Source organism: Typopeltis vanoorti, chromosome 5 (genome assembly GCF_054136105.1).
Source record: "Typopeltis vanoorti isolate ZY-2024b chromosome 5, IOZ_Tvanoo_1.0, whole genome shotgun sequence".
Taxonomy (NCBI): Eukaryota; Metazoa; Arthropoda; class Arachnida; order Uropygi; family Thelyphonidae; genus Typopeltis; species Typopeltis vanoorti.
Window position 1 is genome coordinate 16,691,730 of NC_143553.1, and position 26,885 is coordinate 16,718,614.

A 26,885-nucleotide genomic window follows, 5' to 3' on the forward strand; every position below is an offset into this window, starting at 1 on the left:
TCTGGGATAGGGGATTTCTCAAAGACAGGGTTTATCAGGATCATCCTGAAAGACAGCATAACACAGCATGTGTGCAACATAAGTCTCAACCAGCTGCATTCTGGCACTGAACACACTGAGCAAAGGATGCAGTCTGTGGCATGCTCAGAAAGGCAGTACAACGAACAGTACAGCCTGTGAATGCATATTGGAAGTGAATATAAAATATTTTTTACTAAACGATTCAAGGAAATTATAATGTCAACTAGGATATACATTAAAATAAATTTTAATACACTTCAATATTTCGGCAACGTCACGTTGCCATTTTCAAGAAACCTAAGAACAAATTAGAAAAATCCACAGGCCCCTTAAGAAGGTCACTTCTTGGCCTGTGGAAATCACTAACAAATTAAAACGATTTAACTCCATACCCCCCCCCCCACCGCGTATTTATGGACTCCCAAAAATACATAAGGAAAATGTGCCATTACGTCCCATAGTGGATGGCATTGATTCCCCCCCACACACAAACTAGCTAAACATTTGACCAAAGCACTCTCACACTATACTGGCAACACACCTTCACACATAAAAAACTCAGCCGACTTCAAAGCAGCATAGAAAACCTTACACTCAAACACACTGACATAATGGTCAGTTTTGATGTCTCCTCCTTATTTACAAATGTCCCACTCAAAGAACTAATCCAAGCTAAATTTCCTCCTGATATTACAGCCCTATTTCAGTTCACAATGAACTCAGGCTATTTTGTTTGGCAAGGAAAATTCTACAAACAAATAGAGGGGACAGCCACGGGTTCTCCACTCTCCTCGCCCTCGGCCAACTTTTATATGGAGACTTTTGAAGAGAAAGCCTTAAACTCTGCCCCACAAAAACCAACCATTTGGCTTCGCTATGTTGGTGATGTGGTCGCTATTTGGCCACATGGCACCGATGCACTCCTCTCCTTCCTAACACACTTAAACAACCAACATCCCAGAATCAAATTCACCCTGGAAGAAAAAAAAAAAAAAAAAAACTTCCTTCCTTTCTTAGACACATTAGTCACCCATCAGCCTGATGGAACCTTTGTTTTCGCAGTCTATAGAAAACCCACCCATACAGGCAAATACATTCACCAACAATCCCACCACCCCTTCTCACAACAATATGGAGTCATTAAGACACTACACAACAGGGCTAAACTTATCTGTTCAAATGACAATGACCTAACCACAGAACTAAACCGCATTCTCAACACTTTCTCAGCCAATGGCTACCCCCCAAAAAAAATCCAAAAAAATTGAAACCAGTAAACCACAACCCCCCTCCTCACAACAAGGATTACTCTAAATCCATCACCATACCCTATATCCGAGGCACCTCGGAAAAAATCACGAAAATCCTAAAAAAAAAACATGACAAATTCTTGTTACAGACCATATAAAAAATTGGAATCCCTTATCTGCTCTACTAAAGACCAACCTCCCCATCCCTAGACCTACCTAGTGTATACCAGGTTCCTTGCAGCTGTAAGCTGTCCTACTTTGGCCAAACAGGCAGGACAGCCAATATCAGAATATCAGAACACAAGGACTACATCCGGTTTCACCAATACAGTCACTCTGGTCTTGCTGACCACGCGCTGGATACCTGCCATAGAATACGGTGGAAGAAAGTCACGATGATACACCATAGTAAATACAAATATGAAAGGCTTTTCATGGAATCAGCTTCAGCCCTAAGAAACAATCCAAACCTCAACAAATTTGGCTGCATGAGACTGCCTCAAATTTGGGAAACCGACATCAAAAGACCTCAGCCCAATTGCCAAAGTATACCAACATTGCCTGCTAGGGGGCACCATTAGGACTTTAGGAGAAATAATAGCTTCCTGCTTCTTCCTCACTTAGTGTTTGTTGTGCCTGCATGCACGTGTCTTGTTCTTAAGTTTCTTGAAAATGGCAATGTGACGTTGCCGAAATATTGAAGTATATTAAAATTTATTTAGGGGTGCTTAAGGGTCAAAGCTGTATAACTGAGAGGAGACCTCCACATAGCCTTTAAAGGAATGCGGAGAACCGACCAGGGCTTCTGACCTAATGTCCAATCCTCACCTTCTTGTGGTGCACCCTGTTGGGTATCTACTTTGATACTGAACGGACGAGGATGGGCTGGCAATTTGGGATTTAGCCGACCAAATTGTATTCTTATTGGTTAAACCAAAATATAGAATGATGGTACAACATGACAAAATTTCATGCCGGCTGGGGCGTCGCCCGGTTAAACAAGGCCCCCGTTGTTTTCGCCAGGGAACCAGGGCGAACAGCGAAAAGTCAGCTACTGGAACAAATCTGAAAATAAACCCCAACTCAACATCACCAGAGTTAAAGATCGGTACTATCAACGTAAGAAGCCTGAATGGCAAAGAAATGGAGCTAGCTGAGGAATTAGATAAGTACCAGATCGACATAATAGGGGTGACTGAAACAAAAAAGACCAAAACTGGTGAGATCTTTCTGAGCAATAAATACAAACTGTTATATTCAGGCAATGACAATAAAGGAAAAGAAGGAGTAGCCATAGTATTCAACACAAAATACGAGGCTAATCTTCTTGAATGGCAGTCAGTCTCAAGTAGAGTAATGTGGGCAAATATGAGAATGGGGAACTGGACAATGAGACTTATTTGTGCCTATGGTCCCACAGAAGGTTCTACTAAGGTAGAAGTGGAGGAATTTTTTGAGGCTTTGGAAAAAGCAACTGACACAATGAAAAATGAAAAGTTGGTCCTTGTTGGGGATCTAAATAGCAGAGTAGGAAATGATTGTGAGACATACAAAAATATTTTGGGAAAATTTGGAGAAAAGAGCAAAGCTAATAATAATGGCAAATATCTGTTGGATTTCTGCTCAGGACATGGACTGGTTATTACTAACACCATGTTCCAACATAAAAATGGGCACAAATTCACATGGAGAGAAGAGGCTAGGAATAAGAAAAGTCTCATTGACTATGTTATTGTTGATAGTGATGTTTTCTCCCTGGTGCAGGACACCAGAGTGTACAGAGGATTTGAAATTGGAAGTGATCACTATTTAGTCTTGAGCAGGATAAAATTGAATTTCATATTGAAAAGAAGAACATGTAAGAAAGTTTTAAAGCGAATAAAAGTTGAGCAGCTCTCAGATGTGAACTGTAGGCTAAAATACACAAAGATTATTGAAGAAAAAATGAAAGAGTTTGAGAACAGGAATCAAACCTTGGAGATTCAATGGCAAACTCTGAAGAAAACATTGATTGATTCTGCCAGAGAGGCATGTGGTGAGGTTATCTGTAAGGATAAAAAAATCAGAACTCCCTGGTGGACACAGGTAGTTAAAGAGGCAGTGAAGGAAAAGAAGAAAGCATACCAAAAGTTCCTGTCAAATAAGTCAGCTTGTGCTCTTAGAGAATATAGAGACAAATGCAAGAATGCTAAACACTGTGTAAAACTAGCTAAACAAAAGTCATGGGAGGACTTTGGCAAGAATATAGAAAATAAATATCAAGAAGGTGGCAAAATATTCTGGAGGTTGTTGAAGAAGCTGAAGAATGGAGGAAAGAGTGCTATAAAAGGAATTAGAGATGATAAAGGTGACATGAAAACGGGAGAAAAAGATATCCTTGAAGTATGGAGTAATTACTTTGAAAAACTGCTAAATGAAACAAGCAGTGATGACAGCACAGTGGTAAAAAACACTGACCAGGCATGCAGTCAGGAATACATATCCATACTTGAAGTAGAAAAAGCTATCAAAGGCTTGAAATGTGGAAAGGCAGCAGGAGTAGATGATATTCGACCAGAAATGCTGAAGTATGGTGGTATAAGAGTCTTACAGTGGCTGCACTGCATAGTTCAGAAAGCCTGGACAGAGGGACGAATTCCCGATGACTGGAGTAGAGCTCTCATAGTACCTATATATAAAAAGGGAAATAAAACTGCATGTGAGAATTACAGAGGTATTTCCCTACTGAGTGTTCTGGCAAGATCTATGCAAGTATACTTGAGAAACGGTTGAGAAGAATTGTGGAAGAAAAGCTTGGTGAAGAACAAGCTGGATTCAGGCCAAATAGAGGCTGTCAGGATCAGATCTTCACTTTACGACAAATAGTCGAGAAAGCATGGGAATATAACAAAGATCTGTATTTAAGTTTTGTCGATCTGGAAAAGGCATATGACAAGGTGCCAAGAGAGAAGATATTCAATACGCTGCAGTTATATGGTGTCAATGGGGCATTATATCAAGCAATACTTAGTCTTTATTTGAGTTGTAAGTCAGCAGTTAGAATTGAAGGAAGTACAGGAAGATGGTTTAATGTTAAATCTGGTGTGAGACAAGGATGTACATTATCCCCTCTGTTATTCATTATCTATATGGATCACATTATGAAGGAAAGTGGTATTAAACATGATATCAAAATTGGAGATGTTAATGTCAGCTCTTTGCTTTATGCAGATGATGTTATACTTCTAAATAAATCTGCTACAAGTCTCCAAGATTCTCTGACTAAATTGAATAGCTGTTGTAATAGACATGGTATGAAGGTCAGCAATAAAAAGACAAAGACAATGAAAATAGGCAGAGTCATTGAAAATGTCAACTGTGTTGTGAATGGAGAACCTGTGGAACAAGTAAAACATTTCAGCTATTTAGGCACGATCTTTACTGAAGATGGTAAATTAAATATAGAAATAGACAACAGAATAAGCAAAGCTGGTATGGTGGGAAGTCAATTGAATAAATTCATATGGAATAAGAAAGAAATTAGTCGGAACACTAAATTAGCTGTGTACAAGACAGTGTTCAAACCAGTTTTAACTTATGGATCTGAGAGCTGGGTCAGAAGTAAAACACTTGACCAAAGACTAGAGACCACAGATATGAGAGTCCTGAGAAAGATTATAGGCGTGAACAGATGGCATCAATGGCAATATCATATTAAAAACGAGGATATTAGGAAAGAACTTAAAATTGTCAGCATCCAGGAATGTGTTAGCAGAGCTAATCTCAGGTGGTATGGTCACTTAAACAGAATGGGCGAGGAAAGATTAGCAAAACAAGTGTTTTCTGCCAGGTTGGCAGCAAAACGACCTAGAGGAAGACCAAGATATAGGTGGATTGATACTGTACAAAGTGCTTTAGACGATAGAAATATAAGATCTGATAATGTTGGAGTCTTGACAAGTAACAGACTGATTTGGAGGAAAATTGTAGATAGGAAATTAATAATGATGTAATTTTTTCATGTAGTACTATCATATCCTGTACACCCCTTGAGGGTACATAACAGGAATTTGATGATGATGATGATGATGATAAAATTTATTTTAATGTATATCCTAGTTGACGCTGTAATTTCCTTAAATCATTTAGTAAAAAATGCATAACCAATGTCTAAGCCTTTCCATAGGAATATAAAATATGTCATTTATGCTTGTGTCACTTTTCTCCTTCTTACATCTACAGAAAAATTATATCTATATTTGGTAAATATAGTGCCCTGGCAGTGAATTTTGGAACCCCCCCCCCTCAGATACTGCTTCCACCTGACGTACAATGTATTCCTGCATTGGATCACGGGGTGGCACTCCACAAGGCCTTAAATAGGGATGCTTTAATTTTGATTATCCTGAATATTCATTAATTTTCATGTGGTCACATGATTAGGTGAAGTATTATTACACGTTTTTTTAACTTTCTACATTCTGCAATTTTGCTGAATTGCTGAATATAAACAAATGTTTTGAACTAAAAAATATACACTCATTAAAAATGGATTAAAATTTTTTATCAGTTTTTAATGAGTATTTTTTTTTTCAGGTATTTGTTTATAAAATTTAATTCAGTATACTTCAGCCAAAGTTCAAACTGAGTATTCAGTATTTGATGCTTTGGACAAATCCCACTAAAGGCACATCTCTACCCATAACAAAGTAGACACTCAGCCTCCAATCAGGTAAAGTGAACATGTAGTCTTGTTCTGGGAGGGTGTTAAGAAAGGGTTTATGTTGAACCAAAAAGCTGGTAATTATAATACACTTACAGGGCATCTTGATGGACTGGTATTGTGGCTTGAAAGCTGCGAGGAAAGAATGTCAGTTGTCCATGGGGAAGTAGTCATGGAATATCTGAAAGAGACAGTATTGAACTGCATACTCACAGTCAAGAGGAATAAAACCAAATGATTAGGTGAAGTATTCACTTATCCCCCCCCGGGGGGGGGGGATAAGTGAATGAGTATGAGGTATACAAAGCAAGAGCTGCAAAAAAAAGAAAAGACTGTGTAGGGAAAAAAAAATTAGATGATCAGCATACTCATAAGCAATACAAAGTGCAAGAAGTATCAGCTCTGGCAAGGTTCCAAGAAAGTGGAAAGAGGGTAAGATAGTTCCATTACATAAAGGTGGCTCCAAGACAGAAGTAGCAAATGACAGCCCAATTAATATCTTGAGAGTGATTGTTAAAGTAGTAAAAGCTGGTTAAAGGGAGAATTCAGTAATGGGTGGATGGAAATATAACACTCTATTGTGAGCAGCATGGCTTGTTAGAAGTAGATGCTGGTTAGTAATTACTAATGTTTTATAATAGAGTGACTCAGAATTAGATAAAGAAATTGGATACACCATGATACTGCTGGATTTGCAAAGGCATTTAACAAATTACCAAATGGAAAACCATTACAAAATTTGGAGCAAATGAAAGTGGATCATCTGTGAAAAGACAGAAGTAGCAAATGACAGATCTAGGGTCATTTGTGAAAGTTATAAGAGTATAGTTAGTAAGGATGTGCAGATTAGATTTTTTGGATGGAGAGTAATGGAATGGAAGGTGCCACCCAAGACTAGTATATGGTGGAGTGGAATCCAGAAAAATGAGGATGACTAGCGGAGTACATCAAGATTGTATGCTAGGGCCACTACTCTATAATTTGTATATTAATGATATAGGAAAAGATTTAAGGGGAGATATTCAGCTGTTTGTCGATAAGGTTATGCACTTTGGTTAAAAGGCTACATACACTGTATCACATTGATGGCACTGGATTGAATGAAAGTGATGAGGCACTGGACTTGGCGGTAATGGTGGACAGAGAGTTGAGGTTCAGGGGGCATATTGCAAAAGTTGGTAAAACAGCTCAAAGGATAACTTTGTTGAAAAACATGCTAACAAGTAAAGATAGGGAGGGAAGTTACGATACCTCTTTATAAGGCTATGATTCAGTCACATTTTGAATACTGTGCACAGATTTAGTCACCTGGGTTTCTTGGGGACCAGGAGGTGGGAGGAGTATTCAGATGAGTGACCAAGCAAATGAGGTGACAGGTCTGTGGAATGCTCCCTATAATGATAGGTTGAAGGTGTGTGGGCCGTAAAGTTTACTTGATAGACAGAAAAGAGAGAACGTGATAGAAACATAAGATATTAAAGGGATTTTATGAGTGACACAAAGAAACTATTTTCAATACGTGACAAATAGAGACTAAAGATCACGTGGTATGGTCACTTAAACAGAATGGGCAAAGAAAGATTAGCAAAATAAGTGTTCTCTGCCAGGTTGGCAGCAAAACGACCCAGAAGAAGACCAAGATATAGGTGGATTGATACAGTACAAAGTGCCTTAGACGATAGAAATATAAGATCTGATAATGTTGGAGTCTTGACACATAACAGACTGATTTGGAGGAAAATTGTAGATAGGAAGTTAGTAATGATGTAAATTTTTCATGTAGTACTATCATATCCTGATATTCCTCATATCAATATCATATCCTCATATCAATTCCTGCCATGTACCCTCAAGGGGTGCATGGCAGGAATTTGATGACAATGATGATGAGGTCACCTGTGAAAGTTGTATAAGAGTGTGGTTAGTAATGATGTGTGAACTAGATTTTTTGTGTGGAGAGTAGTGGAATGGGTTGCCAGAATTAGTCTGTTGTCAGAATCATATAGTATTCAGAGATGAGTGACCAAGCTGGTGACAGGTCTGTGGAATGCTCCCTACAATGATAGGCTGAAGATGCGTGGGCTATAAAGTTTATTTGATAGACAGAAAAGAGAGGACATGATAGAAACTTAAGATATTAAAGGGATTTTTTTATAAGATCTGAAACAAAGAAACTTTTCTTAATACATGACAAACAGAGACTAAAGTGTGGTTAGTAATGATGTGTGGAGAGTAGTGGAATGGGTTGCCAGAATGGGTCATTAGAACCCTGGGAGTGAATGAGTTTAAGGAAAGGCATGATAGGCTTTCTGTGTATAAAAGTTAGTGAGTCTCCCATGATGAGTCTTGAATTCCATGGAGATACCTGTATAATAATAAAATAAATCCATATTTGAACATTTCTGGTTGAACATCATTTACTTCAGCTGCCTTTCCACATCAGGCTTTTGATATTATACTTCAAAAACTGATATATATACTCCTGTTTGCATTCCTCTTGAATATATTTTACTGTTCTGTTAATGCTTGTTTCATTTGACAGTCTTTCAAAGTAATTACTCCAGACATCCAGAATATCTTTATATTCAGTTTTCATGCCATCATTATCATACCTGAATCCTCTTTAGAGTCTTTCAAAGTAATTACTCCAGATAACTAGAATATCTGTATTTCAGGTTTTCATGTCACCACTATCATATCTGATTCCTCTTTACGGTACTCTTTACGCTTTTTTAGATATTGACACATATTCTTCTTTTATAGAAATCCAAAAGGCTTCAAGAGACAATTCCTTATGTTTAATCATCAATCCACGATCAGTGGATATAGCTGCCAGTTCTTCTTCTTCTGTTAATGTTAAACCAAAATCACTTGAAGTTTCCATAAATGGGTTTCTAATCCAATCATATTGTTCAGTGTTAAGTGATGGAAAATAAGAACTCAATTTTTCTTCTAAACTTGTTAAATGTTCAACTATTATTGGAAGTGTTTCATTTATGCAAGTGTTACTTACTAATGGAAACATTTCCAAATTACCTTCAACAGCTTTTCTTTTCCAAATCTGTAGTTTTCTCTGAAACGCTTTCATTTTGTCAGTGGATGTGAGAATATTTTCTTCTTTCCCTTGCATGCTAGTATTCAAAATATTGAGCTGCTGAAATATATCCACCAAATACTGTAACCTGGCAATCCAAAATTCGCACCAAAGGAGGTTACAAAAATGTAATTGTTTCATCTCTTCAAAAAACACAAGAAGTTCTTGTCTTAGCTCGTGTACACGGGTAAGTACTTTCCCCCTTCACAGCCACCTCACCTCAGTGTGTAAAAGCAGCCATCTGTGTTGTGAATCCATATCCATGCAAAGCTTTTCGAATAAATGCGATTTGACAGGTCTTGTTTTAATAAAGTTTACCATCTGAACAACTTGATCTAAAACTTCTCTTAATTTTTCTCCCAATGTTTTTGCCATCAAGGCCTCCCTATGAAGAAAGCAGTGAGTTACGATAACATTCTCATTTTGTTTTTTTACAAAAGATGTAAGGCCCTTAACACAGCCTACCATGGAAGGGGGCTCCATCTGTACAAATGCCTACACACGACTTCCATATTAACTGCCATTTATCAAGATAGCTATTCAAAATGTTAAAAACGTCCTCACCTTTTGTAGACACATTTAATTCTTTGCAAAAAAGAAACCAATTTATATTTGATCTTCATTAATAAAACAGACGAATGCTAAGAGTTGTGCCTTGTTGGTAATGTCTGTTGACTCATCAACTTGCAATGCAAAATTTGAATACTGAAGTTTATTACTGCATACATTTTTCTCGATATCAGAAGACATTTCTATAATACGCCTGTGAATTGTATCGTTGGACAGAGGAATCTTGCTTATTTTCATTGCTGCTTCATTTCCTAGCATTGTCATCACCATTTTTTTGCATGCAGGCAAAATAAGTGACTCACCTAAAGTATGAGCCTTCATATTTTTTGCTATCAGTTCTGAGACTTGATAAGAAGCGATTTGAGGTTTATCAGAAACAGTCATTATACTTTTAAAAGAATTTGCCACTTTTGTTTGCTGTTCAGACAATCTCTTGAAAAAACTTACAGATTTATCTTGTAAATTAGAGTGTATAGTTTTAAAATGTTTATTCAATTTACTAGGAAGCAATGATTCATTTGCCTTTTTACATCCACATACTAAACATAGCGGCAAAGGATGATCCTCACTTCCGGTCCAAGTGAAACCAAAGCTTAAATAACTTTCATTATATTTGCGAGTAGGCCGCGATTTTGCTTTCTTACTTGCACTTAACTTTTGCTCACTTCCAGAATCTGATTCTTCAATATCATGCTTCTTTTTGAGAAAGCTATCCATTTTATTTGGGTGTATTTATCTGAAAATAAGCAATATGCACATAACATCCACTTCCAACACTTTTAAAATAAGTAATATACACAACAAGAATAAACCATATTCTTGTTCTCTTTGCAAGAAAAACCTCTGTTAATTAACATAATAATGATGTGTTGACAAAAAGAGCGGTATATCCGTAATGAAAAGGTATAATAGAGTAAATATATTTATTTTTATATCTGGACACATATTTCTCTGGAATACCACAGGGCGCACCAGTGCGCCCTTTGAGAACCACTGGTGTATCCGATCAAATAGCAAGTATTGTTGTTCAAATCTTGAAAAGATACACTCTTAAGATCGTCCAAGTCTATGCACCAACAATAAGTCATACTGACGAAGAAATTGAAGCCTTCTATCATGATATATCCCAGCTCTACAATAAAAGAAAACATCATTTCAGAATTGTAATGGGAGACTTTAATGCTAGAATTGGTATTCAACATTCTGATGAAAGCTCAATGGGAAATTTTGGATATGGCATGATAGATGACAGAGGAGCAAGGTGAATAGAATTTGCAGAAAAGAAAACCTGTATATCATGAATTCCTTCTTCAAGAAAAAAACACATAGAAAGTGTACATGGAAAAGTTCAAATGGAAAAACTAGTGAAATTGACTTTATCCTCAGCAATAAGAAAAACATCTTTCAAGACTGCTCTGTTATAAACACCTTCAACATTGGAAGTGACCATCATATGGTATGCAAAGATTCAAATAAACTGCCAAAAAGAAAGAAGAAAAATGTTTCGGAGATCAAAGCAAAATATAGATGTACACAAACTCAACATTAAAAAAGATATATTCCAACATGAACTAAACAATAGATTTAAACATCTTATTATAGATGACAATGCTGATCTATCAGAAAGTAATGACATCATTATCCAAAACCTTTTACAATGCTCACCTGAAATAGCTGGTACCAGAGAACAGAAACAAGACAAAATCTCTGAAGAAACAAAACAGCTTATGAAGAAACGAAGAGAAATGAAACAATCAATTAACCTACAGAATAAAATTGAATACATGGAATTGTGCAAAACAATCAGAAAACATATCACAGAAGAAATAAGAAAATTTCAATTGTAAATTCATACAACAAACAATTGAAAACAACCGTAGTCTCAAAAAAACCAAACAGTAATTGATGAACAGCAAACAGATAGTTGCAGTCAAACCACAAGACGGGACCCATCACCAGAGATAGATATGCTATAGCAAAAAGAATTGAAGAATTCTACTCAATATTATACCAGGATGATGAATTAAATGAAGAAGGTGAGATAGAACACTTGACGAACTACCGACCTATCAGTTCTAGGACTTAGCACAACCAAAAGAACAGGCAGGCTTTCGAAGGGGCTTTAGTACAATGGACCATATTCAAGTTGTACAGTAGATTATTGAACATGTAATGAATATCAATTACCACTATGTCTTGGTTTTACTGACTATGAGAAAGCCTTTGATTCACTTAAAACTTGTGCAATACTTAAAGCATTACGAAACCAACAAGTGGAGGAGCCCTACATCAGAACCATCAAATCAGCATGCACCGATGCCACAGAAGCAATTCATTTCAATGGAAACATCTCTACTGTGGGAATGCAGAAAGGTATAAGACAGGGTGACACAATATCTCCAAAATTAATCACAGTGCCTAGAAGAAATATTCAACTTCTTGATTGGGAAGGAAAAGGTCTGAAGATAAATAGAAGATATTTAAGCCATTTACGCTTTGCAGATGATATAGTTTATCTTTACTTCAACTGCACATGAATTACAGACTCGTATCCATGAGCTCCAAATTGCTAACATAACAGCAGACCTAAAGATAAACCTAAAGAAGACCCAAGTTATGTTCAATAGTTATGTCCAACCAGAAATAATAAAAATCAATAATGAGGAAATTAAGCACAACAGATATTAATGGAACAAAATATCATGGATGAAATTAAAAGGCGTGCGATGCTTGGGTAGAAAGCATTTGGAAAATTACATTCAACATTCAAAAGCCAACTACCATTATGCCTTGAAGAGAAAGGTTTTTAACCGGTGTATTTTTCCTATACTGACATATGGCTGTGAAACATGGACACTGAATGCAAAGGAAATTCGAAAATTAAGAACAACACAATTTAGCATGGAAAGAAGTATGCTTGGTATCACAAGATTAGATCACAAATCATGGATAAGAAATCAAACCAAAGTCTCTGACATCATAGGAAGAGTGAAACATCTCAAGTGGCAATGGGCTGGGCATATTGCCCGAAGACAAAATCAGCGATGGACAAAAGAAGTACTGGACTGGATTCCACAAGAGGAAAAACGACCAGGACGCTGACCTAAATCGCGGTGGATTGATAATATCATCAGATTTGCAGGAGTGACATGGAAAAGGAGAGCCATGGACAGAGAGTGTTGGAGTAATCTTGGAAAGGCCTTCATCCAGCAGTGGATCGATAATGGCTGATAATGTTATAGATAATTGAGATAATTTATATATATGCGTATTTATTTGCAAGGATAATCCTGTATATCGGCATTCTAAATTTTTGTATGGTATTTCAGTAAAATGAGGGTTTTATTTGTGTGTGTAAAATGGAGGGACTGTGACAAAAAAAAAGAAGAAATAAGAATGTAATCAAAATAAAAGAGTATAATTAAAAATACAAATTAAATTTTCAACAATTAAGATTTATTTACAAATGCAAATTATTCACAATCAAATTATCTTCAAAAAAAATTTTTTTTTTTTTTAGTTTATCAAATAAAATAATTTTTGTATATTTTTTAGACTTGAACTTGGCATATAGGCTGGATGTGGCCTGGGACTTGAATGTGAAAACAGTGGTTCTCCCAATCTCTCTACCATATATTGTCAGCCTGGTTGGCTGAGTGGTTGGTGTATCTGCTCTCTCCAGCCAAAAGGCTGCAGGTCTGAATCCTGCAGTATGCATGGATTTTTATGATTGTCTCTGGAAATGCTAGTGGTGGTAATGGGAAGTAGATAGTGTTAGTGTAAATGATGCAGTTTGCTGTAGTTGGTGGATTGAGTGGTGGAGATGGAGAGTTGTGGGGTGGTTACCCTCCCTCGATGAGTCTCAGGACTCATTGGAGGTGTCATGTAATAACAATAATAATACTAAAAATTAATATAATCCATAAATAGAACTTGATACTATTAATATTCAAAACTGCGTAAGCTAAGTTAGCAAAATGCCAAAAAAAGACAAATTCCAGATTAAGATTACATAAAGATGGGTTGTAGGATATAGGTTGTTGTGCTTTAAAATACGTTCTTAAATATTGGCCATCTGTATACTCTTAGACATGTATCAGTTCTTTCATATTTCTCCTCTATATTCATTTTAGGCCATCTGACAACTTATTTGTTGGGAACAAATATCAACCCAAAGAGTTAACTAATAATAGACCAAAACTGTCATAATATCAGTTACCATTTCAGGCATATTCTCAAGAGGTACTAAGATATTATCAAAGTAACACAATTTGCAATGTCCCTGGTCATCAACATTTAGCCAGGCTGTTCTGTAAATCTCACTACAGGACATGAAAATATGTGAAAGTATCAATCCAAATATATTTATCTTATAATGTCATATAGTCACAGTACAAATTTTTTATCATCATTAAATTCCTGCCATGTACCCTCAAGGGGTGTATAGGATATGATAGTACTACATGAAAAATTTACATCATTACTAACTTCCTATCTACAATTTTCCTCCAAATCAGTCTGTTACTTGTCAAGACTCCAACATTATCAGATCTTATATTTCTATCATCTCAGAAACTTTGTACAGTATCAAACCACCTATATCTTGGTCTTCCTGGGTTGTTTCCTGCCAACCTGGCAGAGAAAACTTGTTATGCTAATCTTTTCTCACCCATTCTGTTTAAGTGACCATACCACCTTAGATTAGCTCTGCTAACGCATTCCTGGATGCTGACAATGTCAAGTTCTTTCCTAATATCCTCATTTTTAATATGATATTGCCATTGATGCCATCTGTTCACACCTCTAATCTTTCTCAGGACTCTCATATCTGCGGTCTCTAGTCTTTTGTCAAGTGTTTTACTTCTGACCCAGCTCTCAGATCCATAAGTTAAAACTGGTTTGAACACTGTCTTGTATACAGCTAATTTAGTGTTCCGACTAATTTCTCTCTTATTCCATATGAATTTATTCAATTGACTCCCCCCCCATACCAGCTCTACTGATTCTGTTGTCTATTTCTATATTTAATTTACCATCTTCAGTAAAAATCGTGCCTAAGTAGTTTTACTTGTTCCACAGGTTCTGCGTTCACAACGCAGAGTTGACATTTTCAATGATATTGCCTATTTTCATTGTCTTTTTATTGCTGACCTTCATACCATATCTATTACAACAGTTATTCAATTTAGACAAGGAATCCTGCAGATTCGTAGCAGATTTATTTAGAAGTATAATATCGTCTGCATAAAGCAAAGAGCTGACATTAACATCTCCAATTTTTATATCTTGTTTAATACCACTTTCCTTCATAATGTGATCCATGTAGATAATGAATAACAGAGGGGATAATGTACATCCCTGTCTCACACCAGATTTAACATTAAACCATCTTCCTGTACTTCCTTCAATTTTAACTGCTGACTTACAACTCAAATAAAGACTAAGTATTACTTGATATAATGCCCCATTGACACCATATAACTGTAGTATTTTGAATAGCTTCTCTCTTGGCACCTTGTCATATGCCTTTTCCAGATCGACAAAACTTAAATATAGATCTTTGTTATATTCCCATGCTTTCTCAACTATTTGTCGTAAAGTGAAGATCTGATCCTGACAGCCTCTATTTGGCCTGAATCCAGCTTGTTCTTCACCAAGCTTTTCTTTCACAATTCTTCTTAACCGTTTCTCAAGTATACTTGCATAAATCTTGCCAGGAACACTCAGTAGGGAAATACCTCTGTAATTCTCAAATTCAGTTTTATTTCCCTTTTAATATATGGGTACTATGAGAGCTCTACTCCAATCATCAGGAATTCGTCCCTCTGTCCAGGCTTTCTGCACTATGCATTGCAGTCACTGTGAGACTTTTATACCACCATACTTCAGCATTTCTGGTCGAATATCATCTACTCCTGCTGCTTTTCCACATTTCAAGCCTTTGATGGCTTTTTCTACTTCAAGTATGGATATGTATTCCTGACTGTATGCCTGTAGAGTGTTTTTTTACTACTGTGCTGTCACTGATTGTTTCATTAAGTCATTTTTCAAAGTAATTAATCCATATATCAAGGATATCTTTTTCTCCCGTTTTCATGTCACATTTATCATCTCTAACTCCTTTTACAGCACTCTATCCTCCATTCCTAAGCTTCTTCAACCTCCAGAATATTTTGCCACCTTTTTGATATTTATTTTCTATGTTCTTGCCAAAGTCCTCCCATGACTTTTGTCTAGCCAGTTTTACACAGTGTTTAGCTTTCTTACATTTGTCTCTGTATTCTCTAAGAGCACAAGCCGACTTTTTTGCCAGGAACTTTTGATATGCTTTCTTCTTTTCCTTCACTGCCTCTTTAACTTCCTGTGTCCACCATGGAGTTCTGATTTTTCTATCCTTGCACACAACCTTACCACATGCCTCTCTGGCTGAATCAATCAGTGTTTTCTTCAAGGCTTCCACTGGAATCTCCAAACTTTGGTTGCTGTTCTCAAACTTTTTTATTTTTTTTTCCAATAATCTTTGTGTATTTAGTTTATATCTGAGAGCTGCTCAACTTTTATTCGCTTTAAAACTTTCTTACATGTTATTCTTTTCAATATGAAATTCAATTTTATCCTGCTCAAGACTAAATAGTGATCACTTCCAATTTCAAATCCTCTGTATACTCTGATGTCCTGCATCACGGAGAAAACATCACTATCAACAATAACATAGTCAATGAGACTTTTCTTATTCCATGCCTCTTCTCTCCATGTGAATTTGCGCACATTTTTATGTTGGAACATGGTGTTAGTAATAACCAGTCCATGTCCTGAGCAGAAATTCAACAGGTATTTGCCATTATTATTTGCTTTGTTCTTTTCTGCAAATTTTCCCAAAATATTTTTGTATGTCTGACAATCATTTCCTACTCTGCTATTTAGATCCCCAACAAGGACCAATTTTTCCTTTTTCATTGTGTCAATTTGCCTTTTCTAAAGCATCAAAAAATTCCTCTATTTCTACCTTAGTAGAACCTTCTGTGGACTATAGGCACAAATACGTCTCATTGTCCATTTCCCCACATCACTCTACTCGAGACTGACTGCCATTCAAGAAGATCAGCCTCGTATTTTGTGTTGAATACTATGGCAACTCCTTCTTTTCCTTGATTGTCATTGCCTGAATATAACATTTTGTATTTATTGCTCAGAAAGATCTCACCAGTTTTTGTCTTTTTTGTTTCAGTCACCCCTATTATGTCAATCTGGTACTTATCTAATTCCTCAGCTAGCTCCATTTCTTTGCCATTCAGGCTTCTTATGTTGATAGTACCGATCTTTAACTCTGGTGATGTTGAGTTGGGGTTTGTTTTCAGATTTATTCCAGTAGCTGACTTTTCGCTGTTCACTCTGGTTCCCTGGCGAAAACGACGGGAGCCCTGTTTTACCGGGTGACGCTCCGGTTGGTACAACATAAAATTTCATGGCAACCGGCATGAAATTTTGTCATGTTGTACCATGATTTGAAATTTTGGTTTAAGCCAATAAGAATACAATTTGATCAGCTAAATCCCAAATTGCCAGCCAATCCTCGTTTGTTCAGTATCCAGGCAGATACCCAACAGGGTGCACCACGAGAAGGTGAAAAAAGGACATTAGGTCAGATGCCCTGGTCGGTTCTCCGCATTCCTTTAAAGGCTATATGGAGGTCTCTTCTCAGTTATATAGCTTTGACCCTTAAGCACCCCGTAACATTTTTTATACAATTATTATTCCTTCACACAACAGGGAGGTTATTAGAAACAGCACCACCAACAGTGAAGTTGGAAAAATTGAAGGACATATATAAAGAGAACTTCCTTATCAAACCTATTCAATAGTGGTCCAAAATGTTATGTAATTTAATCTAATATTCTTAAAAAAAAGATCAACAAAAAAAAACCCTGTTTTTATCAATAAAACAAAATACCTCGGTGTGGTCTTTCCTCCTCTAATTCTTCTTCATCTTGTATCCTTTCCAATTCTTTTGGTTTCTCACGTCTTTCTTTCCTCCACCTAGAAAATAATGCTGACATTATAATTAATCTGACCATTTTAAGTGATAAAAACAAGTTCTTACATTTTATAAATTTTTATTTTAAAGAAAGATATATATATTTTTTTAAAATAATAATATGTGAAAAACCTTTAATTTAAGATATGCTACTAACAGAGCTCAGTTGTGTTAAAGGCAACATACTAATCTAAAATCATTAAACATTAAATTTATTTGTAAAATTAGCATTCACTTAACAAATACTGTTATTAGGTAGGTGTTGGTATCACATCTGAAGTTTAAGCAAAGCACAAGGTAAAATAAATATGTAATAAATGTTATATAAAAAATTAAAATATTCAGAAAAATAAATAAATAATGAATAATTCAGTATCTGGATATAAATAAATTTTAAATTTAATACAAGTTGATTATATACAAAAGAGAGTTAATAAATTTGTGCATCCTGTTTGTGTCAAACAATCATCTTGGATGTGTATGGCTTAAGCAAAACAGCAAAACTAAAAAGCAATAAATGCCATTCCTACAGTGACAGCACTACACCAGAATATGACTTCTGGTTAGCAATGAGTGTTGTATTGCATCACAGACTGACTCTGTCCTCAGTAAGAAAGAATGATGCAGAGCCTAACAAAAAAACTCTCTCTCTCTCTCTCTCTCTCTATATATATATATATATATATATATGTATGTGTGAGTGTATTTGTATATATATATTTATTAAGTTATTACACAGAGTGGTCTTCCAATGTTTATTTTTGGATTGTCTCAGCTTTACCTCCTAAAAGAAATCTAGCAGCTAACTCTCTGCAATTTATAGTATACACTGTAGTAGTCCTAAATACTAATAAATGCAACTGCAATATGAGCACCTTGCTCAGAGCTACCCTACTTGCAAGCTTTTAGATTATGACCCTACCAACTCTCAGGGAAAAAAACCTAGATTACTCAAAATATAATCTCCTGATTCCCTGAAAAAAAGTTTTTTTGTTCTTCCTCCCAATCTCATGCAACATATGAATTATCAAAAATCCAAGAACCTAACAATCCTTCTCCAATCCACAGTAGATGTTAATGGCTCCCATCTTTAGGATTAACCAATCAATTAGCAAAATCATTATTTCCACTTCCTTATTGGTCATATCCTATCTAAAAAATTCTACTGTTTCAAACTTTCATCCAAAATTATATTTTAAGCAATACTGATATCATAGTCACTTTGGCATCACTTCTCTATTCAACAATATATCCCTACATGAATGCCTGTCATTAAATAAAAATGTTTTGTGCTATGACATTCATTGGTTATTTTTGCCATCCATGCTGATTACTTTGCTAGGAAGGCCAAAATATTATATACAAACAGACAGAGGATAAGCTATGGGTTCTTCCTTCTTACTTCTCCCCTCCACCAGCCAATTTTTTATTGTTACATATGCTCCATCAGTGAGTCTGGGGTCTAATGAGGAGGAGTCACACACACTTAAAAACACCTCTCATACTTCTCCTTGAACATATGCATCTCACACAGCAGCTAATTTCACACTTTCACCACTTGCCATGAAAAGAAGCTGGACCTCACATGCTTCCTAACAATACCTGTAACTTCCATGGATGATCCAAAGTCATGCTTCCACCCCCGAAAAGCTGCAAAATACTAATTTATACTAATTTATATATTTTTATCATATCTTCTCTCATCCAACTATTTTTCAAACTTTGAAAACCAGATTCCCTTATTCTGTCCTCATATACACCATTCCATAAATCAGTTATGATCTTTGTCATCTGACTCTGGATCATATCAACTGTCTTTCCATCTCATCAAAACAAAAGCAGTCATATCGGCATATTAGTGCAGATGAAGTCTTAGTAAAGCCTTGTAAATTTAATTGATGAAAAATTTCTTTTTACTACAGTTAGTGTTCTCTTCAACAGTGCAGTGACTTAACTCACTGTCCGCTATAACTTGCACATCTCTAACTTCATTTACAGGAAGCAAATTTCCATTAATATGATACTCCTCCTACAATGCCCTTCATCCAAGACACCTAACTTTATATTTACAGACATTATACCAACATTCATTAATATCTACCCATGGAAATAATCTGCTCAAGTCAGCCTGAAGGGGTTTCCAATCAGATATCTTTTGTCACATACATCAGCAAACCACTGGATATCACCCTCTAGTCCATCCCCAACATCATCATCAACATATGTAAGTTAAATAACATGGGCCTAAGTGCACCTGTGATAAACCGATAGTCATTTTCTCTCTCTTACACTCAGCACCTCCATACATCACCTGCTGATACCTGGTAGTCCGTCCTCCTCCTATCTAAGTCACTAGTTTATTCTGCATATCCATTCTAAGACTTTGTATAACAAACTCTCATGGGGAATCCTGTTAAATGCTTTTGAAAGATCTAACTCTGCTGTCACTATTATAGAATATGAACAGAGGAGTCAAATGCTATCTACCCACTTCTGGAGGTGATTCCTAATCAGCCTCTGCAAAACATTGATCACACTGGAGATAATGATTAGTTTATAGTTTGTTGCATTAATCTGGCTACATCCTTTATTACTGAAATTATCTTGCTATTCTAATAATTGAAAGGAAGGCAAGATAATTAATATAAAGATAATTAACTATAAACTAATCATTATCTCCAGTGTAATCAACGTTTTGGAGAGGCTATTAGGAATCACCTCCAGAAGTGGGTAGACAGCATTAACCAATCAAGTTTCAAATACTGAGTCTCAAGATGAACAACCAGGTCAGGGAAACCACTAATTCTCTTGCATATTCCTTCAGTACCCATGATGATATCCCAACCAGTCCAACTGCTGTCTGAATCAAGCTCCTACAACAACTTTAATACCTCTTGCTCATTCACTTTCTTCTCTACATCTAGAGAGCTAATATGTCTGCCTGGAATGTATATCTTACTGAAGTGATCACTTAACTACTCAGCCATTTCATGACAACCCCATTCACTAATGATATTCTCTAGGATATCCTTGGGCATGTGTGCCTAATTTCCTTTCATAATCTGATCTGACCTTCAACATGGCCACCACTTCCTGACCTGTTCTTTATATTACAGTATAGTGAAGAACAAAAAAAGAACAGAATGTCGACACCCACCTCTTCAATACATGCATTATGAGATATGTCATTTGACTGCATGCACATTAACACAAGAGCATAGTCTATACTATACTCTATAGACTATACACGTATAGTCTACGCCATTACATTTAGCTATATCAATGGCTGGCTTTGGAAGAAAAAATGTTTATTGTTGAGCATTATTTTCATTCATATGGAGTTGGTAGATCAAATGGTCCAAGACTGTGACATGTTTGTGAGCAGTTTCTGGACTTGATTAGATTATTTCTGTTTCAATAAGCATTTCTTATTGTTTCTGTAGACATGTCCCAAACAATAGTGTCATCATTGCTTTAATCGATAGGATCTGATGTACCAGGAGTGCTCTGCTGCAGGGCAAAGGGCATTCAGAGAGACCACAAACTATTAATTAACACAAACGAGAATCATTTGTTAATTAATAGTTCTATGTGCCTTTTCATAGGTCATTCAATGGATTATGCCGCACTGCAGGAATACTGTGAAAGCATACTGGCCTATGTCTATGAAGATCTGTCCTTCCTCTATAATGTCTGGTTCTCAGTGTATTTTCATCTAAGTGGACATGTAAAGAGACGAACCTACAGGCTTCTTGGTTTCTCATGACCTGAACTGTCCAAGAGAAACCTCTTCACAGCAAGAAGGTCACCACATGGTGTGGGGTTTCCGGCAATGGCATAATTGGGCCCTACTTCACTGAAGAGGGTGGTGTAACTGTGATCTTGAATAGCAAAAGCTACATCGAGAATGTGTTGATTCCATTCACCCAGGATTTGCATAGGATGTGTTGTGCAAAACAAAATTCCATATTATGCACAGGTATTCCAACTAGACAGAGCAACCTGTCACACATCAAGTAGTTCTAGAGCCTATTTATCAGAATACATCCTTGGAAGGCTCATTTCTAGGTTCACAGAATTTCCATATCTTTTATATTCTCCTGATTTCGCATCACTTGTCTTTGCCTGGGAGTATGTTGAAGGAATGGGTATTCCACAATTACCTGCCTTCAAATCTTGATGAATTAAGGGATAAAATTACATAATATGTCCAGCACACATCCCAACCCTTATTCTCCAAGATGACAGAATCCTCAGATGCACTAGGAAACCTGTCTTGGAACATAAGGTGCTCATTTTGAGCACGTAATGGGAACCTTGGATGAAATGTACATATCATCATGTGCAAACATAAATTTCTTTGTTAATAAACCCATTTACTCCATAACATATATTGTAGTTATTCGGTACTGTTTTTTTGCGCCATAATGTACTTCTGAGCTTGTCATCACTCTTTTCATAATATTAGATCCAGAACATTTTTTTTTAAAAATAAAACTTGCTTAAAAGCTCTTCATCCATTTAACTCCCATGTGATTTTTTCTCCTAATTAGAGATGCAGTCTTCCTTCAAACAACCTTTGACTTCTTACATGATGGAGCATGGGGGGGGGGGGGGGCTTCCTATTGATACCTCCATTCTATTAAACCATTTTTGGCTAAGATATACTGATGGTGTATTCTTATTTTGGCCATATGGTTCAGGCACATTAAATCTTCTCAAAAAAAGTAGGTGGTGAGGTTTGCAAAATGTGCTGTAAAATCTTGGATGTTATGCTTTGCAAATAACAGAATTTATAAAGAAGTTTCATAGATATTTTACTTATCTAGGATATGTAATATGGAGTAAATATGGAATCTAGATCACACATTCGTGAATAGGATGGTTTTCAGATCCACTGTATATAAATCCAAAGTTTAAATATTGGTATTTACACTGTACTAAAAGACTACGTCTTATATAGACTGCATGGACTTAAACTTTTCAATCACCCTTTTTCCATTTAATCAAAACTCATCCATATTTAAAAGTTACGAAATTTATTCATTTTAAAATTTTATTTGAAAATAAATAAATAAAACTTGCCCTTACACATATGCACTAACCTTGAACTCCCAAATAACTCAAATAGAAATGTCTACTGTTATTGATAGGAAACTGTGCATGCCTGAATCCTGCATAGTGCTGACAACTTAAATATTCAGTGTCATGATTTCTCACAGCAAAGAACACTGTGTGTGAGTGCAGTGTTTTTTGCTATGAGACAAAGTGTTCTTTGCATTACACACAGTCCTCTTCCACCAGACATTCCAATGCATTAGACACAGTCCTCTTCTACCTTAGCAGCTAGGATCCCCAGAATCTAATTCAGTATAGAAAAAGGAAACAACAGTGTTGCTTTTCTAGATATAATCACATATCTTCCTAAATACACTTTCTTTCACAATTTACAGAAAACACACATATACACACATGGAAGGAGGGAGGTTCACAAACTTTCTTGTAACTCCATACTCTCAACAACATGGTATTATAAACGTTAACAGAACCATCAAACTCTATTCTAGCCAAGCTTTCCTCACAACTGAACCTACCCATATTTGTCATACTTTCTTATCTAATGGCTACAATTCCAGAATTAGCAAAATATTTGTTAATCCTACTAAAATTAACAGAAAAACAGCTAAAACTTTAAATGATATAATCTCTGCACAGCTTTCAAACTCCATATCAAGCTGGCCAGTGGCACACTCAGGATTTAACCTTTGGGGGGGGGGGGGGGCAAGTTGAGTAGGCGATTTGAGAATACATACTATGAATTGCATACGAGCTATGACTGAGCATCTGCAGTGATCGCCAATACATGATACCCGTGATCTCCTCTGGCTCGGTTCGGGCAAATGAAGTAGCGCCCGAGCACTACTTTGTTTGCCTTGCGTTCACAACGGCCTGGATTCCTGAGAGCTATAGAGCAGTGTTTCTCAACCGGTGGTCTGTAGGCAGACTTAAATTAATTAAATATTTTTTTTTAATTATCCAAACAAAAATTAAAATTGAATAAGTAAGTAAAAATTATAAAAATCAAATGGAGCCTTCAAAAATCCAACAAATAGCATCAGAATGTTCAAAGGCAGAAGCAATAAAAGTATTGTTTTTCACTTCACCCCTCTTTTATTATTCATCATTCTGCTGCTAAATTTGTAGATGCAGAATGCCGAATAATAAAAGAGGGGTAAAGTGAAAAACGAAAAACAATATAGTTTTATTGCTTCTGCCTTCCCTTGCTGTTTTGTCAGATTTGAAGTGAACATGTGTTTTCAACATTTCAACCAATTGCTTGTTGTGTATAGATTTTTATTATTGAAAGTTTCCTTCAACCAACGCTTAATATATCTTCAGAAGTGCTACGTGATACTTGAACAAAGTGTGTAGTCAGTTAACCCCAGTATTTATATATTTATATAATTTTCAGAAACATTTTTTTAATAATGGAAAAGTAGCTTAGAACTAGGACTTTGAAAAGAAGAGCAAAGAACAAGTAATGCTACCCTTAATTGTAATACATGTGTTGTAACGGCCAGCAAATCTGATATTATTAAAGTAGAAGAAATAAGCAGTTCAAAGAAAAAATACAGTAGGAAATATAACAGTTCATATTTGGAATTCAGGTTTACTTGGTATAGAGATGAAAGTGAACAGAAACCTAAATGTGTTTTGTGTTATGAAGTGTAGTCGAACGAGTGCATGAAACCTGCGAAACTCTGACAACATTTAGAAACTAAACATTGTTGATGTGAAAAATAAGCCAATTGAATTTTTTCAGCAACGCTTAGGGACATTAAATCATGGGAAAGATATAAATTGAAAGAGTTAAGAAGAGCTCTTATTATGCGTTACAAATAGACGAGACTACTGATGTTACAAACAATGCGCAGTTAGTATGTTACGTAAGATATGCGCATGATAACTACATTCATGATGATATTCTGTTTTGTAGAACTTTGTCATCCCGAACAACTGGAGAAGAAATATTCCACACTCTCAATAATTACATAGTACACAAAGGGATCCAGTTAGAAAAATGTATAGGCTTTTGTTCGGATGAAGCTCGTGCTCTTACAGCGCACCCTTGGGGGGCCTCCCCCCCCTCCCTGGGTACGCCAATGAAGCTGGCTGCCCTTATTGACTCTCCTCCCTTTCTCCCTCCAGTTCCACGTGTATATTAAGTTCCTGATACCTGTAAGTTGTCTTATTACAGAGAAACTGGAAGATATTATCATTATTATTATTATTATTTCATCGGGCAACTCCAAGGAGTCGACAGACTCATTGAGGGAGGCCCTAACATCATGTCAAGAACAACTATTCGACATTCACACAGTATCTATCATACCTCGCCTTGAACTCATTCACAGTCATAGCACCCACAACAGACTCGGCAGCTTATTCTATTCATTTACCACTCTCCAATTAAAAAACCTAGCTCTAACACCCTTGTTAACCACATTCTTGCCCAGCTTCCATGTATGGCCCCTAGTCCTCCCACCACCAGTCCTATTCTCAAAAATATCTTCTGGATTATCTTATAGAAACCCTTCAGTAATTTGAATGTCTCAATCATATCACCCCTTTTTCGCCTATCAACCAATTTCTGCAACCCACAAATCTTCGATCTGTTCTCATAAGGTTCATTCCACACACCTGCCACCATCTTGGTCACTCGTCTCTGGATCCTCTCCACTTCCTCCCCATCAAGAAGAAACTCTGGCACCCAGTAGTCCAGATGGGGTCTTATCAGGGCTCGATATAGAGGAACAATAACTTGGCTCTGTTTGTTAAAGTATTTTTCAGTAACCAAGTGATTTGATGAGCTGATTTAGCCACTTTTGCAATGTGCCCCCTAAACTTCAACTCCCTCTCCACCAACACTCCCAAATCCCTGGCCTCATCAATCTCCTGGAGTACGGTTCCACCAATGTGATATACTGCTGCTAATCTTTTCACTCCAAAATGCATAACCTCACACTTTGCCACATTAAATTGACATCCATTTTCCCTAGCCCAGTCCTCCAAATTAACCAAATCATCCCGTAAAATTTTGACAACCTGCTCTATATAATGCCCCATTCACCCCATACAACTGAAGTATTTTGAGAAGCTTTTCTCTGGAAACCTTGTCATATGCCTTTTCCAGATCTACAAGTACAGATTCTTGTAATATTCCCACAATTTCTCAACTATTTGTCTTCTGTGAAATTCTGATCTTGACAACTTCTATTTGGCCTCAGCCAAGATTGTTCTACAAATTTCTCTTCCACGATCTTTCTCAACCTCTTTTCAAGTATGCTTGCATAAATCTTACCTGGAACACTTGGTAGAGAAATTCCTCTGTAATACTCAAATTAAGTTTTTTATTTCCTTGTTTCTTATAGATGGGTACTACGAGAGAGAGCTCTACTCCAATCATCGGAAATTTGACCTTCTGACCATCATCAATTTCCTGATGTATCCCCAAGGGGTATTCTGGTTACTATGACAGCACTATATGATTAAGTTTACATTATTATTAATCTCTAATCAACAATTTTCCTCCCCCTTCCGACCAGGTCCTCTGAATTATGCCGTGTAGCCATTGCAAAACTTTCATACCTCCATTTATACTTTAGCATTTCTGGTCGAATATCATCTACTCTAGCTGCTTTTCCACATTTCAAGTTTTTGATGGCTTTTTCTACCACAAGTATTAATATGTACTCCTCTTTGCATTTTTCTTGAAAATTTTCTAGTATGGTTCTGTCACTGCTTGGTTCATTTAACAGTCTTTCAAAGTAATTAATCCAGACATCTAGGATATCCTTATCTTCAACTTTCATGTAACTTTTATCATCTTTGATTCCTATTACAGTACTCTTTTCTGCATTTCTAAGCTTCTTCGATAGCCTCCAGAACATTTTGCCACCTTCCTGATATTTGTTTTCAACATGCTTACCAAAGTCTACCCATGACTTTCATTCAGCTACTTTTACATACAACTTACATTTTTCTATGTATTCTTTTAAGGCATCTGCCAACTTATTTGCTTGGAACTTTTGGTATGCTTTCTACTTTTCCAGGACAACTTCTTTAAGAATTCTTGTGTCCACTATAACATTCTTACTTTTCTATCCTTACAGATAACTTCACCTCATACATCCCTAGCTGACTCAATGTCTT

The 26,885-nt window shown here is 36.3% G+C and overlaps 1 protein-coding gene across 4 annotated transcripts in view; it reads right to left on the reverse strand.

Moving 5' to 3' along the window:
- Window positions 1-26,885, reverse strand: part of Spf45 (splicing factor 45) — a 362,347-nt gene that overhangs the window by 131,011 nt on the left and 204,451 nt on the right. For all 4 annotated transcript variants that reach the window (XM_090392270.1, XM_090392272.1, XM_090392269.1 and 1 more), the window contains one exon: window positions 17,589-17,674. In XM_090392270.1, the coding sequence (XP_090248396.1) occupies window positions 17,589-17,674 (86 nt within the window). The remainder of the gene's footprint in view (window positions 1-17,588; window positions 17,675-26,885) is intronic.